This window comes from Lycium barbarum, chromosome 1 (genome assembly GCF_019175385.1).
Source record: "Lycium barbarum isolate Lr01 chromosome 1, ASM1917538v2, whole genome shotgun sequence".
Lineage (NCBI taxonomy): Eukaryota > Viridiplantae > Streptophyta > Magnoliopsida > Solanales > Solanaceae > Lycium > Lycium barbarum.
In genome coordinates this window covers 130,487,290-130,505,681 of record NC_083337.1, presented here as the reverse complement: position 1 = coordinate 130,505,681, position 18,392 = coordinate 130,487,290, and the positions used below count along the sequence as shown (strand labels likewise).

At 40.4% G+C, this 18,392-nt stretch overlaps 1 protein-coding gene across 1 annotated transcript; it reads right to left on the bottom strand.

The window, feature by feature from the left end:
* Window positions 1-13,800: 13,800 nt before the first annotated feature.
* Window positions 13,801-14,184, bottom strand: LOC132614120 (uncharacterized). The gene has a single exon (XM_060328490.1). The coding sequence runs from the start codon at window positions 14,182-14,184 to the stop codon at window positions 13,801-13,803; it is 384 nt and encodes a 127-aa protein (XP_060184473.1).
* Window positions 14,185-18,392: the final 4,208 nt, after the last annotated feature.

Here is an 18,392-nt window from a genome sequence, read left to right as displayed (position 1 = left end):
GGAGATAATAGCTGTGGGAACCCCGTGAAGTCTCACTATCTCCTTGAGGTATAACCTAGCATAGTCCTCAGCTGAATAAGTAGTCCTGACTTGAAGAAAGTGGGCTAATTTTGTCAACCTATCAACGATAACCCAAATAAAGTCATATCTTCGCAGAGTGCGAGGTAAAACTGTGACGAAGTCCATATTAATTACCTCTCATTTCCAGGTCGGAATCTCTATCTCCTGTAATAACCCACCGGGCTTTTGATGCTCGACCTTAACCTGTTGACAATTCGGGCCCTGAGCAATAAACTCCGCTATATCATTCTTCATGCCATCCCACCAATACAAGCATATGAGGTCATGATACATCTTCGTTGACCCTGGATGAACAGAATAACGGGCATAGTGTGCCTTTCCCATAACCTGTCGCCGTAACCGTGCAACCTCAGGTACACATAATCTGTTTCTGTATCGTAGTACTCCGTCAGGTGCAATCTCGAATGGGGTCCCCTCCCTTTGAAGAGCTGCATCTCTATAATGTACAAGAACAGGGTCCTCGTACTGGTGTCTCTTCACCTCTTCTATGATAGAGGATTCAGCAACTCCTCGAACAGAAACTCCGCCATCATCAGAATCAACCAAACAGACTCCAAGGTTGGCTAACTGGTAAATCTCACGGACTATCGCTTTCCGTTCTGGTTGTACATCTGCCAAACTACCCACAGATTTACGGCTGAGTGCATCTGCTACAACATTTTCTTTCCCTGGATGGTATAGAATATCAACATCGTAATCCTTCAACAATTCCAGCCATCTTCTCTGCCGTAAATTCAGCTCTTTCTGCTTAAAGATATATTGGAGACTTTTGTGATCCGTATAAATATCAATATGCACGCCATATAGATAATGCCTTCATATTTTCAAAGCATGAATTACTGCTGCTAACTCCAGATCATGAATAGGATAATTTCTCTCGTGTTTTCTGAGCTGCCGGGAAGCATAGGCTATAACTCTACCATGCTGCATCAATACACAACCTAGCCCAACACCGGAAGCATCACAATAAATGACATAGCCATCTGGTCCCTCAGGAAGAGTTAGAACTGGGGCCGTAGTCAACTTATCTTTCAGCAACTGGAAGCCCCGCTCATAAGCATCGGTCCACTGGAACTTAACTGCCTTCTGAGTTAGCCTTGTTAAAGGCGCTGAAATCGAGGCAAACTTCTCTACGAACCTCCTATAATACCCTACTAGCCCCAGAAAACTACGTACTTCAGTAGGTGTCGTAGGCCTAGGCCAAGTCTTTACGGCCTCAATCTTCTGTGTATCTACTCGAATACCATCAGCCCCAATAATATGCCCCAAAAATGCTACTGAAGTCAACCAGAATTCACATTTAGAGAACTTAGCATACAAATTTTAGTGCTGGAGCACCCCAAGTACCGTCCTCAAATGATCTGCATGCTCCTCTTCCGATCGTGAGTAGACTAGAATATCATCAATAAATATGATCACGAACAGGTCTAGGAATGGCTTGAACACTCGGTTCATTAGATCCATAAACACTGCTGGAGCATTGGTCAGCCCAAACGACATCACCCTAAACTCATAATGCCTGTATCGGGTCCTGAACACAGTCTTTGGAATATCTGCTTCCTTTACCCACACCTGGTGATAGCCTGACCGCAAGTCTATCTTCGAGAAACACTTAGCACCTTGCAACCGGTCAAATAAATCATCAATCCTGGGGAGGGGATATCTATTCTTTATTGTCACCTTATTCAGCTGCCTATAATCAATACACATCCGCAGCGACCCATCTTTCTTTCTCACAAATAGTACCGGTGCTCCCCAATGTGATGTGCTGGTTCTGATGAAGCCCTTCTCTAACAAGTCTCTCAGCTGCTCCTTTAATTCCTTCAGTTCTGCAGGTGCCATTCTGTAAGGAGGAATAGATATGGGCTGAGTGTCTGGCAATACATCTATAGTGAACTCTATCTCACGCTCAGGAGGAAGGCCTAGAAGCTCGTCTGGGAATACATCTGGAAACCCATTAACTATCGGGACTGACTGAAGAGTCGGTACCTCTGCTTTCAAGTCGTGCACACAAACTAGATGATAAATATAACCCTTTCTAACCATCTTGCTTGCCTCGAGGTATGAAATAAACTTACCCCTCGGTAATGCCGTATTCCCTAGCCACTCTATAATTGGTTCTCCTGGGAACTGAAATCGAACTACCTTTTATCTACAATCGACGTTAGCATAACAAGAAGCTAACCAATCCATATCCATAATAACATCAAACTCAGTCATATCTAACTCTACCAGATCTGCCTTGGTGCAATGACTATATATAATCACCGAACAACCTCTATATACTTGCCTTGCTAAAACAGAATCTCCTACCGGTGTAGCCACCTCAAATGGTTCTATCACTTCGGGTTTTATCCCGATTCTACTAGCAACAAAGGGGGAAATATACGATAAGGTGGAGCCTGGATCAATCAATGCATATAAGTCCCGAGAGAAAATCGATAGTATACCTGTAATCACATTTGGTGACGCCTCCTGGTCCTGTCTACTAGCCAAAGCATATATGCGGTTCGAAGGACCGCTAGAGCTGAAAGCTCCACCACGGCCTGCTGGTGTCTGAATACCCTGCCCCATAGGGCACATAGCCACAGAAGAAGATGAACCAGCAACTGACCCAGTAGGCTGAGCTGCACCACCTGGACTACCCCCGAATGGACACTCCCTCATAATATGGCCTTGACGGCCGTAAGTAAAGAAAGCACCTGTAGCAAAATGTCATTCCCCAAAATGGGGCCTACCACAATGAGAACACCGAGGAAAAGGTGGCCTAGACTGGCGCGAACCCCTGTTCATCTGTGAACCTGAAACCCTGGAGCTCTGTTCGGCTCCTGAATACCCTGTGCTATCGAATCTCCTACCTGTGAACTGTGGGGGTGCACTCCGGGCCGGCTGAGAAGGATATCTACTATACTGCTGGGGCTGCCCGCCTCGAAACTCACCAGAATAACCAGCCGATCTAGCTCTCTTATGCTGGCCTCTGTCATGATCTCTATCGGGTTGACGCCCTCTGTGTCGATCCTCTACCCCCTGTGCATATGACTGTACCCGAGCAATATCCATACCTGGCTGAGAAGCCATTACCATACAACTATCAATCAAATAATGATCCAGCCCCATCACATAACAATGCACTCAATCAGCCATATCAGCTACAATAGTGGCGCATGTCTCGCCAACGAATCAAACTCAAGACTATAATCTCGAACACTCCTGCCATTCTGCCTCAAATGTAAGAATCTATCAACTCTGGCTCGTTTCATCTCCGGAGGTAGAAAATGGCCAAAGAAGGCCTCCACAAACTCATCCCATACCGCTGGAGAGGCATCCTCGCCCCTAGTTAACTCCCACGACTCATACCAATTAACAGCTACGTCCCGCAATCGATATGAAGCCAACTCGATAGACTCATTCTCGGAAGCCTTAATTATCCTCAACGTACGCTGCATCTGCCGAATGAACTCCTACGGGTCATCCTCGGGCTTTGACTCAAAAAACTCTGGAGGGTTACAACTTAAGAAGTCACGAGCTCTCAAACTGTCATGTCTATCTTCCTGGTCAACCCCTAGCCCATGCCTGCGAGCCTGTCCTGCCACTAATCTTGTAAGCAACTGAACTGCATCTCTCATGGCTCTGTCCTCCGCCCCTAGCTGAGGAGCTGGAGGCTCAGGTGCTGGGACCTCGGGAGCTGGCGGTGGAGCCGCCCCCTGACCTAGAGCTGTCGCTGCCCTAGGTCCCTCTGGAAGTGGCGGTGTAGCAAAACTCGCGGACTGGAGAACAACCTCAGGCATGAACTGGGCACGAGCCCTAGTAACTCTCCGAGTCTGACTAGTATCCCCTGCTACCGATTTGCCCTTCTGGGCAGCTGTCGCTTTCTTTGGAGGCATAGCTATAAACATAATAGTCTGTTAGAAAGGGATTATCCTGATAATATAGCTCTATCGCACGATCTAGAGTAAGAAGGAAAGGTAACATCCTAAATGTCCTGTAGCTTCCTGTTTATAGATGTGGTGCACAACACACCGATAAACAAGACACTACTAGACACGGTCTGTAGACACTCCGAGGATGAACTGCTCTGATACCACTTTTGTCACGACCCAGCCCCGTGGGCCATCACTAGTGCCCGAGCTGGGCTCTCATATGCATATCTGTTAGACATAGTCACACTGAAACTAAACGTAATATAAATACTTGCGAAAACATAACGTTATCTCAGGACATCACATACATATATCAAGGCAACCTGTCTTATGAGGAGTCACAACCATCAAAAGATAGCACAGTACACAAGCCGACAAGGCTGTCATAACGTATGGGAACGTACCAACTATACATACGCAAGCCGACAAGGCTGCCACTACGAATGAGAACGTCCCAAAATGCAAGTCATGCTACCACAGCCGAACAACATCTATATACAACCCACACATATGTCTACAGACCTCTAAGAGTATCAACAGTAACATATAACGGGACAGGGCCCCGCCGTACCCCTGTATAAGCATATATATATATATATATATATATATATATATATCAAAAGGATCTGTACCAAAAGTCTAGGCTCCGGGACAATAGAGCACTCCAAGACAGCTTAATCGAAGTCCTAAGCTGGCAGATCACCAAAGCGAGTATCTGCACCTGCGGGCATGAAACGCAGCCCCCCGAAGAAAGGGGGTCAGTACGAGATATGTACTGAGTATATAAAGCATGAAATACAATAAGAAGGATCATAACTGAAGTAGAGATTCCAGGAGGCAAGCATATTAATCAAGAAATCACTGTACCTGTGCCTTACGAAACAAAATCATGCACATCATTATCATATACCGTACCCGACCCATTATGGGACTCGGTGCCATATTTATATCATCATATCGTCATATACATATACCGTACCTGGCCCTCTAGTAAGGGACTCGGTGAATAAAGTCGTGTACACGTATACCGTACCCGGCCCATCATGGGACTCGGTGCCATAATCATATCATCGTATCATCACATCATCATATCATCATATAACGTACCCGACCCTCTAGTGAGGGACTCGGTGAATAATGTAGTGAAACTGTGCATGATAACATAGCCAGCCTGAGACTCGGTGAATGATACAATAACAGTAAGCACGAGTAGAATATCATGAGCAACCATATGCAACTACACCATCATCTGAGACTCAACAGAATAAGTGGACTAACTAACACTCGAATATCAAGACAATAGTCATGGTAAGTACTCTCTGAATGTCAATAAGAACTATATCAAATAGAGCCTCAGGAATTATGTGTCATGTATCAAGATAATGCGAAACAGCTATTAGAAGTCAAGGACATTAATCATTATATAGTCTTTAAGAATAGGAACTTTTACACATCAACTACTATCCAACATATAGAGGACTCGAGGGAAACTCAATCATTTAAGAGTTCTAACATCAAGAAGTGAATAAGAATCATGAATCACACTCAAGACTTATGAATAGAATTACCCCAAAGTTCATATCATTCATCACTTAAATCTAAGACATGCCAAAAGAAAGAAGGGACAGCTTTACATACCTGTTTAACGACTATTCGCAAACCCGTTCGCTTTGTCGCTCTTTTAGCCTATTTAACATAAAAGTAACGTTATCGTCAGTAACTATACTTTCTAGTTCGTAAATCCGTAGCCCATCGCTTATAGAACTTGTTCTTTAACCTATACACTCTCGTTTAGGGTTTTTCAGTAGTTAAGGACCTAACGAAAATCGAGCAGCATTTCCCCTATATATTCGCCTAGCCCGAAATTCCAATTATCCTCCTGTTAACACAGAAATACCAACAATAGAGATATACATACATAATTCTTACAATTCAGCCCATAATAATTCTAACAACCCAACAAAAACATATGGGCATAATCATATCTTCAAACCTTTCAATTTAACAAAGATAACAATATGTTCACAACAACACAACTTTAACTTAATAGTGAGGCATAATTGTGCAAACGAGAAGATGCAACAAAAGCCAAGGCCACCACCACCTCAGGCCAAGAAGAAGGGACACAATAAAGCCAAGCAGGTTTGGAATAATAAGGAGAGTTCAAATCAGATAGTAATACAAGGGGCAATGCCAACATCGGGGCAAGGGCAACCTGTGGTGGACAAGGACCCAACTCCAGCACAGTCCATGCTAATACAAGATGGGTGGAAAGCGGTGAGGGGAAAGTCTTCTACAAAAAGTACTAGAGTGGGAATGGTAGGGAACAATACAGTTAATGTGAAAAATGGGTTTGATCCATTAGATGAGCATGCTAGGATGGAAGATATTCCAACAGTACAAATGGATAAAGGGCAATGTAGTTCTGGTGATGTGGTGGGGGGTCCCAAACCACCTAACATATCAAAACGAGCATTCTCACATGGAATGTTAGGGGGGTGAATAAAGCTCATCGACAAAATGAGCTACAGGAAGCAATACGAGGGTTTAAGGTAGACTTGGTGGCAATCTTTGAACATAGAATTGGAGCACATAATGAAAGCAGAATTGTAAAGAAAATAGCTGCTGGTTGGGAATGGATCTCAAATGTAAGTCCTTCCTAAAAAGGGAGGATATAGATATTATGGGATCCTAGAGTCGTGAAGTTCCAGGTGATAGATATGACTGCCCAAGTAATACATGGTGTAGTAACAATTTATGCAACAAACGTGGAGATCACCTTCTCAGGCATCTATGGGCTGCACACAATTCAAGATAAGAGAGGATTATGGGAGAAACTTAAACAGTTGATGATTTCAGTACAGGGGCCATGGATAGCTATTTGTGATTTTAATGCAGTGCTAAGTGCTGATGATAGACCTATAGGATCACCTGTGCAAGATATGGAAACCAAAGACTTCAAAGAATTCCTATGTGCTTCTGGGATGACTGAAATTAAAACGTGTGGTAGAGAGTATACTTGGACAAATAATCACACCTATAGCAGAATTGATAAGGCTGTGGTAAATGATGAATGGATGCTAAGGATGCCAAATAAACATGTTAGTATTCTGGAGCCAAAGTTCTCAGACCACTCCCCGCTAAAGCTTGAGCTACTTAGGCCATATAGAGGAGCTGCAAGACCTTTTAGGTTCTTCAATTGCCTAGCCACACACGAACAGTTTATACCTCTAGTGGCTAAAGGATGGAGCTACTCTACGGATGGGGTACCTATGCAGAACATTTGGGAAAAATGCAAGAAAGTAAAACAAGAGCTGAAGCAGTTGAATATGACACATTATAAAGGGGTAGCAGACAAGCTTAAAGAGATAAGAAACCAACTATAGGAAGTACAACAAATGATGAGGCAGCAAATGCAGGATAGTCAGTTGATTGCGCAAGAGAAAGAATTGAAAATTCAGATGGAGAAATGGGGAAGGATTGAAGAGAGTATTTATAAGCAGAAGTCATGGGTGAGATGGTTACAAGAAGGGGACTCCAATTCAGCATATTTCTTTGCAAGTATGAAAAACAGATATTCACAGAACCATATTAGTACCCTTACAAACACCCAAGGGATACAACTCAACAGGACAGAGGAGATCGAAGAAGAGGTAACATGTTTCTACAAAGGACTACTGGGACAAGCTACTGGATCACTTCTCGCAATTGCTCCGAACATAATCAGGATGGGACACGTTTTGAATGGTGAGCAACAAAAGGAATTAATACCACCAGTTACAATAGAAGAACTGAAACAAGCGCTGAATGGCATTGATGACGATAAAGCACCAGGATGTGATGGTTTGAATGCGCATTTTTTTAAGAAAGCTTGGAAGGTCATAGGGGACGAGGTGACTGAAGCAGTGCTAGATTTTTTTGAGACTGGGACAATGTTTAAGCCTATAAACTGTACCTCGGTAACTTTGATTCCTAAAGTTAAGCATCCTACTACCATCAAGGAATATCGACCAATCTCTTGCTGTACTATTTTGTATAAGCTTATTTCAAGGGTTCTCACTAGCAGGTTACAGAAAGTCATGGATGCATTAGTAGATAATTGTCAATCAGCTTTCGTGCCAGGAAGAACTATAACCGACAACATCATTATTAGCCATGAGCTTATCAAGGGCTATGGAAGGAAAAGGTTGTCACCCAGATGTATGATCAAACTAGATATGCAAAAGGCATACGATTCACTAGACTGGTGTTTTTTGGAGCAAATACTACATGGCCTGGCATTTCCTAGAAAATACATTAGATGGATCCTGGAGTGTATAAGAACAGTATCCTACTCAATCTTGCTGAATGGAAGCCCTTGTAGACCTTTTGAAGCGAGGAAAGGTTTAAGACAAGGAGATCTTTTGTCTCCTTACTTATTCGTATTAGCTATGGAATACTTGACAAGATGCTTGAAAACTCTCAAACAAAATCCTAATTTTAACTATCATCCAAGGTGTGAGAAGATGGAAATTATACAATTAGGTTTCGCGGATGACTTATTGCTGTTTTGTAGGGGAGATACTGGTTCAATCCAATTGCTGTATGAAAGATTCGAACAATTTTCAAAGGCTTCAGGGTTAAATGTTAATAATGCTAAAAGTGCAGTTTTCTTTGGAGGTGTGCCACCTGAGATCAAACTGGAAAGCCTGGGCATGTTGGAGTTCCCTGAAGGGATGTTGCCGGTAAGATATTTAGGGGTCCCTTTGTGCACAAAAAGATTGAGTATTGCTCAATGTCAACCCCTAGTAGACAGGATGACAAGCAAAGTGTCTTCTTGGACCTCAAAATTTCTCTCTTATGCTGGAAGGCTACAATTAGTGAAAAGTATTCTGGTTGCAATGCAAACTTTTTGGTCACAAATTTTCATATTACCTAAGAAGGTAGTGCAGTTAGTAGAGACTGTTTGCAGGAGATATCTTTGGAAAGGGAGCTATGAGGCAACACATAAAGCTCCATTAGCATGGGAGAAAGTATGTGCTCCAAAAACTGCTGGGGGTTTTAATGTCATTGACATGAAATTGTGGAACAAAGCAGCAGTTTGCAAGCATCTATGGAATCTATGTAAAAAGAAGGACAGAATGTGGATCAAATGGATACACAATTATTATATCAAGGGTGGACAAGTATGGGACACATTTCCTAGGCAAGCTTCTTGGCTAGTTAGGAAAATTTTCAAGGCAAAGGAGACTTTCGAAAAATCTGGCATGACAATAGATGAAGTATTGAACTTGAATTCTTTCCCCATCAAACAAATATACCAGCAGCTCAAAGGGGTATTTCAGAAGGTTACCTGGAGAAAATTGGTGTGCAACAACCTTGGATGTCCCAAGTGGATTTTCATATTGACACTAGTTGCGAATGAAAGGATACACACAAGAGATAGATTGGCAAAATGGGGAATAACAAATGACACAAAATGTCCCCTGTGTGAGAATGCGGTGGAGTCCATCGACCATTTATTCTTTAGCTGCAGGTTCTCACAAGCTATATGGAGGAGGTTATTAAAGTGGCAACGGATAAACAGGCAACCTATGCAATGGAGTGATGAGCTTAATTGGGCTGTAACAAATGCATCAGGAAACTCCATAGCAACTCAGATTTTCAGAATAGTGCTGGCTGGAACTATGTACTTTGTGTGGCAAGAAAGAAATCAGAGGATCTTCCAAGCAAAACAGCAAAACACAGAGCAAGTAATCAGACAAATCATTCAAGATGCTCACTGTCGAGGGAGTAGATACAAGAAGTTAGAAAGTGGACTAGCTAGACTTAATAACTATCCTTAAATCTAAGAGGTATTTCTAGTATAAAGAGGCAGTGGAACTGACGGAGAGATGTGGTTAGAAGACTAGGAGAGCGTAGGAAATCTTTACAGGTTCAAATTTGATTGTAAATCATTTCCTTGGTAATAAAATTCCTCTATTTACCAAAAACAAAAAACAAAAAAAACTTCACTATATAATTCTTTTACCATATAATCCATGATAACAACAACCATAATGCTACTTAAAATCAATTCACCATTCTTAATCAAAACAATCCCACTACACGGCTCAACATAAACTCCAACATCAACATATATAACCTTTATATTCAATACACATCTATCAAATTATACAAGTTTAAACCACCTCCAAAATGCGTAGAAAAGATTGAATCTTACCTTAAGCTATAACGACACGATTTGCTTGAAATTTGAGAACTCGATCAACAATGTTTTTGTGGCTCAATGATCCAATTCTTGTTACAATTACCTTGAATATCTACCGCACTTGTAGCCTTAATTTGTTTTCCATCAAGTTCGGCTATGGCAGCCATGGCCGAGAGCCTCCTCACCATTTTCTTTCACTTTTCTCCCTATTTTATCTATGTAGAAGATGAAATGAACTAGTACTGAATGTGCTAGTCATCAACTTAATATTTATAGGGTGTCCAAGGGCTGGACACGTGTCCACCTAATGTGGCACCTATTTTTCCTTTTTCTTTTTAATTCGGGTGGGGCCCACTATGGTAATTAGGCTTAATTAATTTTAATTAATCACTAATTCTCACTTAATAATCTAATTACAATTTATTAATCCCTAACCTCTAATAATATTTTTACACTAAATAAAATTTTTAAACAATTTATGTTCTAATTAAAATTGAAAATTAAAGGTTCCTATGTCGTATCCGAAAATGATCCCGTCTTTAACTTGAGTCAATTCTCTTGCGAATAATTCAACTCGACGTATAAAAATACGGGATATAACAACTTCATCCTCTCTTTGTATAATGCTGCACTTTCATAGGCCTGATAGCGGAACTCATCCATCTCATTGAGTTGAAACAACCTGAGTTTGGTCGCGTCTTCCCAATTTATGCTCAATTTCTTCAAGTCTCACATGGCCTTATGTTCAAGTTCAACTAGTTGATGAAAGGCTTTACCAAAAACTAGCTTGAAAGGCGAAGTCCCAATCGGAGTATTGAAGGCAGTTCGGTAAGCCCATAGAGCATCATCGAGCTTGCGGGCCTAATCAGTTCTGTTTGCATTCACTGTTTTTTCTAAAATACTCTTTATCTCCCGATTAGAGACCTCAACTTGCCCACTTGTCTGTGGATGATAAGGGGTTTCCACCCTATGCTTGACTCCTACTTCTCCATTTATCCCGCAAAGGCTCTGTTGCAAAATTGAGAACCACCATCACTGATTATCACCTTTGGGGTACAAAAACGAGTAAATATGTTCTTTTTAAATAATCCCATGACACTCTTGGCTTCGTTATTAGGTAAAGCCACTACTTCTACCTATTTATAAACATAGTCGATAGCCACCAAGATATACTTCATGGCACAAGAGCTCACAAAGGGTCCCATAAAATCAATCCCTTACACATCGAACACCTCAACTTCCATCACAAAGTTCATATCAATCTATTGCCTCCTACCAATATTCCCCTGCCGTTAGCTCTGATCCTACGGACTCACCATCAAATTAGCAACATGACAGAGAGTAGGCCAATAATAACCACATTCGAGAACCTTCGTAGCAGTCCTCGTACCTCTATGATGTCCCCCAACTGGAGAATCGTGGCAAGCTTTCAGAATGTCCAACACCTCACTCTCTAAACACAACGCTGAATAATGTTATCAGCGTAAGTTCTGAATAGGTATTTCTCATCCCAATAGTACTAACAAGAATCTCGTAAAAACTTATTTTTCTGGTAAGATTTGATCTCAACAGGAATGATACTAGTCACAAAGTAATTAGCTAAATCCGCATACCAAGGTGCCACTTGCATAGTCATTGCCAAAACTTTTTCATCTGGAAACGCATCATCTATATCGAGTTCTTCTACTGGCACCCCAGTTTCCTTAAGCCTAAAGAGATGGTCAGGGACTAGATTTTCGGATCCCTTTCGATCTTTCACCTCAAAATCGAACTCTTGCAAAAATAGGACAGACGAATCAGTAGCGACTTGGCTTCTTTATTTTCCATAAGATACCTCAATGCATCATAATCAGTGTACACCATAACCTTGGATCCCAAAAAATAGGACCGAAACTTCTCAAATGCATAACTATAGCAAACAGCTCTTGCTCAGTCACTTTGTAGTTCATCTGCGCTGCATTAAGAGTCCTACTAGCATAGTAGACCGGGTGCATAATTTTATTGTGCCTCTAGCCAAGCACAACACCTATCTTGAAATCACTAGTATCACACATCAACTCAAAAGACATGGACCAATCAGGAGTAGCAATAACAGGAGCAGAAATGAGATGCTCCTTCAATTAATCAAATGCCTTTCGGTACTTGTCATCAAACACAAACTTAGCCTCTTTTTCAAGAATCTTGCACATCGGATTATCAATCTTTGAGAAATCTTTGATGAAACACCTGTAGAACCCAGCATGTCCCAAGAAACTCCGAACATCTTTGACTGAGATGGTTGGAGAAAGTTTTGCAATCACATCTACCTTCGCTTGATCGACCTCAATTCCCTTTTCAGATATTTTGTGACCGAGGACAATCCCTTCCTTCATCATAAAGTGACACTTCTCCCAATTTAGCACGAGATTTGTCTCTTCAAATCTTTTTAACACTTGACCCAGATGGTCAAGACAATCATCAAATGAATTGCCCACAACAGAGAAATCATTCATGAAAACCTTCAAAAAGTCTTCTACCATGTCAGAAAAGATCAACATCATGAGCCTTTGAAAAGTTGTTGGTGCATTACACAACCAAAATGGAATTCGGCTGAATGCAAATGTCCCATAAGGACAAGTGAAAGTCGTCTTCTCTTGATCTTCTAAGGCAATATTGATCTGATTGTAGCCAGAGTATCCATCTAAGAAGCAAAAGTAAGACCTCCCAGCAAGCTTATCAAGCATCTGATCAATGAATGTCATGGGAAAGTGGTCATTACAAGTGGCTAAATTTAACTTCCTATAGTCAATACAAATGTGCCATCCAGTAAACATACGAGTGGGAATAAACTATTCTTTTCATTAGGCACCATAGTGATACCCCCTTTCTTTAGAACACATTAAACTGGACTCACCCACTTGTTGTCTGCAATCAGATACACTACCCCAGCATCTACCCATTTTATGATCCCCTTTTTCACGACCTCTTGCATGTTTTGGTTCAATCTCCGCTGATGTTCAACACTCGGCTTGCTGTCCTCCTCTAGCCAAATTTTATGCTCACAAATACTAGAAGAAATACCCCGAATGTCTGCTATGGTCCAACCAATAGTATGTCTATACTTACGCAAAATATCCAATAATCCCTCAATCTGTTCCTCAGTTAGTAATGTTGAAACAATCACTGGCAATGTCATGCTCGGACCAAGGAACTCATACCTCAAGTTTGATGGGAGCTGCTTAAGCTCAAGCGTTGGTGTCTCAACAGTAGAAGGCTTAGTTGGTGGAGTGGTTCTATTTGCAAGGTCAAGATCAAGATTTCTTGGGTGGTAATTGCAAGAATCCAGACCCTCAAGCGCATTTAAAGTTTCCATGTAGCCCTCCATATCATTAGCATCAAACTTTACCAGAATAGCAGCAAGAGCTTCTCCCAAACTTTCTTCTTCCATTTTTTATTTAACAGCATCATCAATCCCATTAAACGAATCAATAACCGAGATATTCTCATAACCACTTGGCAACTTCATCCCCTTACTTGCTTGGAAAGTCACCTCTTCATCATTTACTCGGAACTTGATTTCATTCTTTTCAGAGTTCATAAGCGCTCTGCCCGTAGCAAGAAAGGGTCTTCCTAAGATAATGGGAATATCTTTATCAACCGCAACATAAACTTACCCACTTGTACCAACACATCATCTATAACCCTAACTGGCTTCTTGATGGATCTGTCCACCATTTGTAATCTTATAGAAATTGGTCTTGGCACTCCCAATCCGGATTGCTTGAAAATAGCAAGGGGCATTAGATTGATACTCGCCCCATTATCACATAGAGCACAGGTGAATGCGTAAAGCCTAATATTACACGGAATGGTAAACATTCCTGGATCTCCCTTCTTTTGAAAAGTGGTGGAAGAAATAATCGAACTCACACAATGAGTTAAATTCACTATCTCATGTTGAACCGACCTCTTCTTTGTAAGTAGGTCTTTCACAAACTTAGCAAATCCAGGCATCTCTTTCTAGCATCTAAGAATGAAACATTCACCATTAACTACTTCAAATGATCATAGAACTTTTGACACTTAGCAGTATCATTCTTCTTTTCCAACCTCTGTGGAAAGAGAGGCTTTGTTTTGTACATCCAAGTCAAAAGGTGAAGAGCCCCTTTTATCGTCTGTTTCCTTGTATCAGCAGCGATATCTGGAATATCAGCAGCTTTCTCTTCCATATAGACCTCATCATCTACTGTAGGCATATCAGAATGCACCTCTTCTTTAACAATAATTGGATCTAGATTAACCGCCATCTTCTAAGAACTTTAAAGGATTTTACCACTTCTCGTGCTAATAGCAAAAGTACGCTCCATACCACAACCTCCATTCTTAGGGTTTGGAATAATACCACTAGGAATTCCTCCCTTTCTAGCAGGATGCTACTCTCTAGAAAGATCATGCATCTGCTGTTCAAGGTTTTGAATAGGCACTGAATGAGAAACCACTGTCTCCGATAGCCCAGATAATGTGTTTTCAATATTCGACTAACTTGCTAACCCCTTTTCAAGCATTACCTCCAACCTCGAGCTACCTTTATCATTAGACTGCCCTTTTGGTGGAATGTAAGGGTTGGAACTTCTGTTTCCAAAGTTACCATGTTGTTCTTGTACCTACCTTGGTTCGCTCCACCATAGCTGTTATTGTAGTTCCCTTGGTTGTTGTTATAGTTCCCTTTGTTGTGGTTGTATGCACCCTGCCCTTGTTGAGGTCTCCAGTATCTCTGAATTGGTCCAGGAATTTCCCCTTTCGCGATGTAGTATGCATATTGAACATTCTCAACTAGCGAAGGGGGACCTTTTTTATATGGACACTCTTGGCATTGATACATTCTAGATGGCATGCCTGAGATATCTTCATAGACATTCACCTTTTTTGCCTCTCTATCATCCAATCTCTTCATCAGTAAAGAGATATTAGTGGCAAGCTGTGCCAATGTCTGCTGCGTCTCCTGGCTATCTTTCACAATATTTTCGATCAATAGTGTCCCAAGTGATAATCCATTGGAATTACTCGAATACCATGCTTGACTGTGTGTAGTCAATCGATCAAGTATATCAGTAATATTAGCATAAGACTTATTCATGAAACATCCACTAGCAACATTATTGGCTGTTGCTTGGGTCATAAGATCCAACCCTCTGTAGAACTTTCCTTCAAAATATGATCTCGGAGATCATGGTTCGGACTCCTATCCAAATATTCTTTGTATCTCTCCCAAGCTTCAAAAAGTTGCTCCCCATGACATTGTTTGAACTTGTAAATTTGATCAGGAATCTCAGGTTTTTTTATTCAAAGGATACCTCTTTTTGAGAAGCACCTTGACCATCTCTTCCCATGTAGCAATAGATTTTCAGGGAAGCTTTGTGAACCATTTTCTCACTTCTCCGGCTAAAGAATGTTTGAAGAGTTTCAGCCGAACTGCTTCTTGAGTCACACGTCTTTGGATACGATGAGAGCATACCTCAAGAAAGTTTGTTATATGTATGTGAGGATCATCATCGACTGCATTCCGAAAGTATCCCTCTTGTTTGAGCATATGATAGCGGGATAGGTCAAACTTAATAGTAGCAGCAGTCACCCTAGGATGAATTATTGCAGAGGCAAAGTCTTCCTCTGCTTCTGACTCATCAGCAAAAAAGTTATCGATTGGAAGTTCATTGTTGACCATGATCACCTGGTTTACAAGGTATAAAACAAGGTGTGTTGGAATAAGACAAAGACTTTAAGAAGAATAAACACTATTTAGTAATTTCAAAACCGTATTCCCCGGCAACGGCGCCAAAATTTGATACTCTTAAATTACACCTTTTAATAGCGTAAATCGGATGATGTCACATAGTAACCCAACAAGGTTAGGGTAAAATTCCAAAGAGATATGGTAAAGAAAGTATTATACTAATCTTGCGGTCCTGGTGTATTCCATAAAAAAGGGTTTTATAAGAGTTTTAGTCTGTGGACTAATTTAAAGTGACTAGTAATTTAAGGTTGTAAATATATGGGTTAAAAGAACCAAGGTTGTGTCCCCGTTAGATAAAGTATATGATCATGGGTCTTGATCTTGATATACTTCGAATGGATTGTTATATGAATGCACTTAACCTCTATGTGAATCTAGACTATTTTCCAATAAGAAAAGATTATTTCTTTCTATGCTTTTCCCAAAGATAAGAAAGTATGCATGAAGAACGGTTAATTATGCCAAGTAAATTCCTCTTATTCCTAAGTTAATTTATTAAACAACGTTTAAAGCCTTGAGTTCTTGTTATTTGTTCTTACCAAACCCTAGTTATTTTCCCAAATAAATCAAAGTTTATGGCGTTAGTTAATGTTTACAACCACTAACTATATGATGAAAACGAAGAACAAATAAACCCTAACAATCCATTATGCGTATATCATGCACAATCTCCAATCACAAAACACCCTTCTTTGGGTTCACAACCTTATTAAAGGTGTTTAGCTACTCATGACAATAAAAAAAATAAAAAATTGAAGATTGAATAATTGAATTTATATTGAAACTTACGAATAAAACTGAAAGTAAACGAATGTAATTGTCCAAAAAATCTTCAACTGTACTAAAACCCAAAAGTAATTACTACAAGTCAAAAACTCCAAATGTCTGAAAAACAAATCCTAAACAGGTATTTTTACAAGTTAAACTCAGAATAATTAATCCCAATCCAGTTCCAGGTTGGCTTGCAACTCGACTGACCGTCTTTGCACAGTGACGGTACCGTTGAATATCGATGATGCACTTCGACGGTATAATGACAATTTTCACTTTGCAGAAACTCGACTGTCCATGTACGTCGACGGACCATCGATCATGTTGACAGTCCGTCAACCTTCCCATCTTTTTACATCAACATAGCAGGGTCTCTAATCTTTCACTCAGTGCACTTCGACGACCTACTTGACGGACCGTAGAGCATGTTGATGATCCATACAAGTGCAAAGCAGTGCCTTGTCTTCAAAATTCCTTGTTTTCAACTATTTTTGCAATTCCACTTCTAAATACCTGCACATACACAAAACATGTCAAACTTATACAAACTTATTTTAAAACAAGTAGAACTTAGAGTAAAAAAGCATTAGACGTGCCATAATTTTATGGCACATCATAAAGCAACTGAATGAAATAAGCATGGCCCATGAAATAAAAAACTTGAAACTGAAACTGTATCTGTAAGCTGAACATGAACATGAATATCATTTGACATGAATATGTATGACATGAATAAAATATTTTATGTCTATAAAGATATATGTAGGAGTGCATTGGTATAATCGACATGTAGCCACCACGTAAGCACGTGGTGTCTGATCTCTGCCCGATCACCTAAGCCATCCTGTACCTTACCGGGGTACAAGACATGAACATGGAATGATTGGATCTAATAACCCAGAATGCGTAAACATGAAGGAATCATCCTAACTTGGCAGAGCGATCCTTATCCTACGCTGTCATACGTAGTTTCAGGCTGTCTAAGCCTTCTCTGTAATTTATGCAACTCCCAAAATATGGACATGGATATAATTGGCTTAGTAGCCCATGAATTATATTAACATGAATGTAAATATGATTCGTGATTGTTTTATAACATAAAGAAAGATATATAATATAACTTGTATGAAAACATGGGAGCATGTAAAAGTTTATGAAAATAAACATAACAGTTCATATCTAGCATTTAAAAACCCATGGAATGCAAAGTATGGGTTTTTATGGATTACACACAGATTTTCAATAACCAAAGGGTATTATTAAGAACACTAAGATGAAGTAATAATACAACACGGTATATCATGGTACATTCACTCACGGTTATCATGAACATGGCTGGAAACCTTAATTTTAGTGAAATTTCGTATAATCATGGAAGAATATGGCGTGGGGAATAACAATGATATTCCCACACGTAGATAAAAACCTACATATATTTAACACTCTAAAACTTGTATAAAAGTCTGAAATTTGAGAAGAAGTCCAAAAGCCTTAGTCTTGAATCCTTGTGATGGGTTTTCGTGAAATCCCTAGGTTAGGAATGATGAGTTCTTATTTAGCAATCATGGATATAGGTTAGAATTCTCTTGAAAGGCTTGGGATAGGCTTACCTTAGCGTATGAGAGTGATGGGAGAAGAAACACTCCGTTCTAGGGCTTGA

Excerpts from the sequence above, each read along its gene's own strand:
- LOC132614120 (XM_060328490.1), bottom strand. The coding sequence starts at position 14,184 with ATGCCTGGATTTGCTAAGTTTGTGAAAGACCTACTTACAAAGAAGAGG.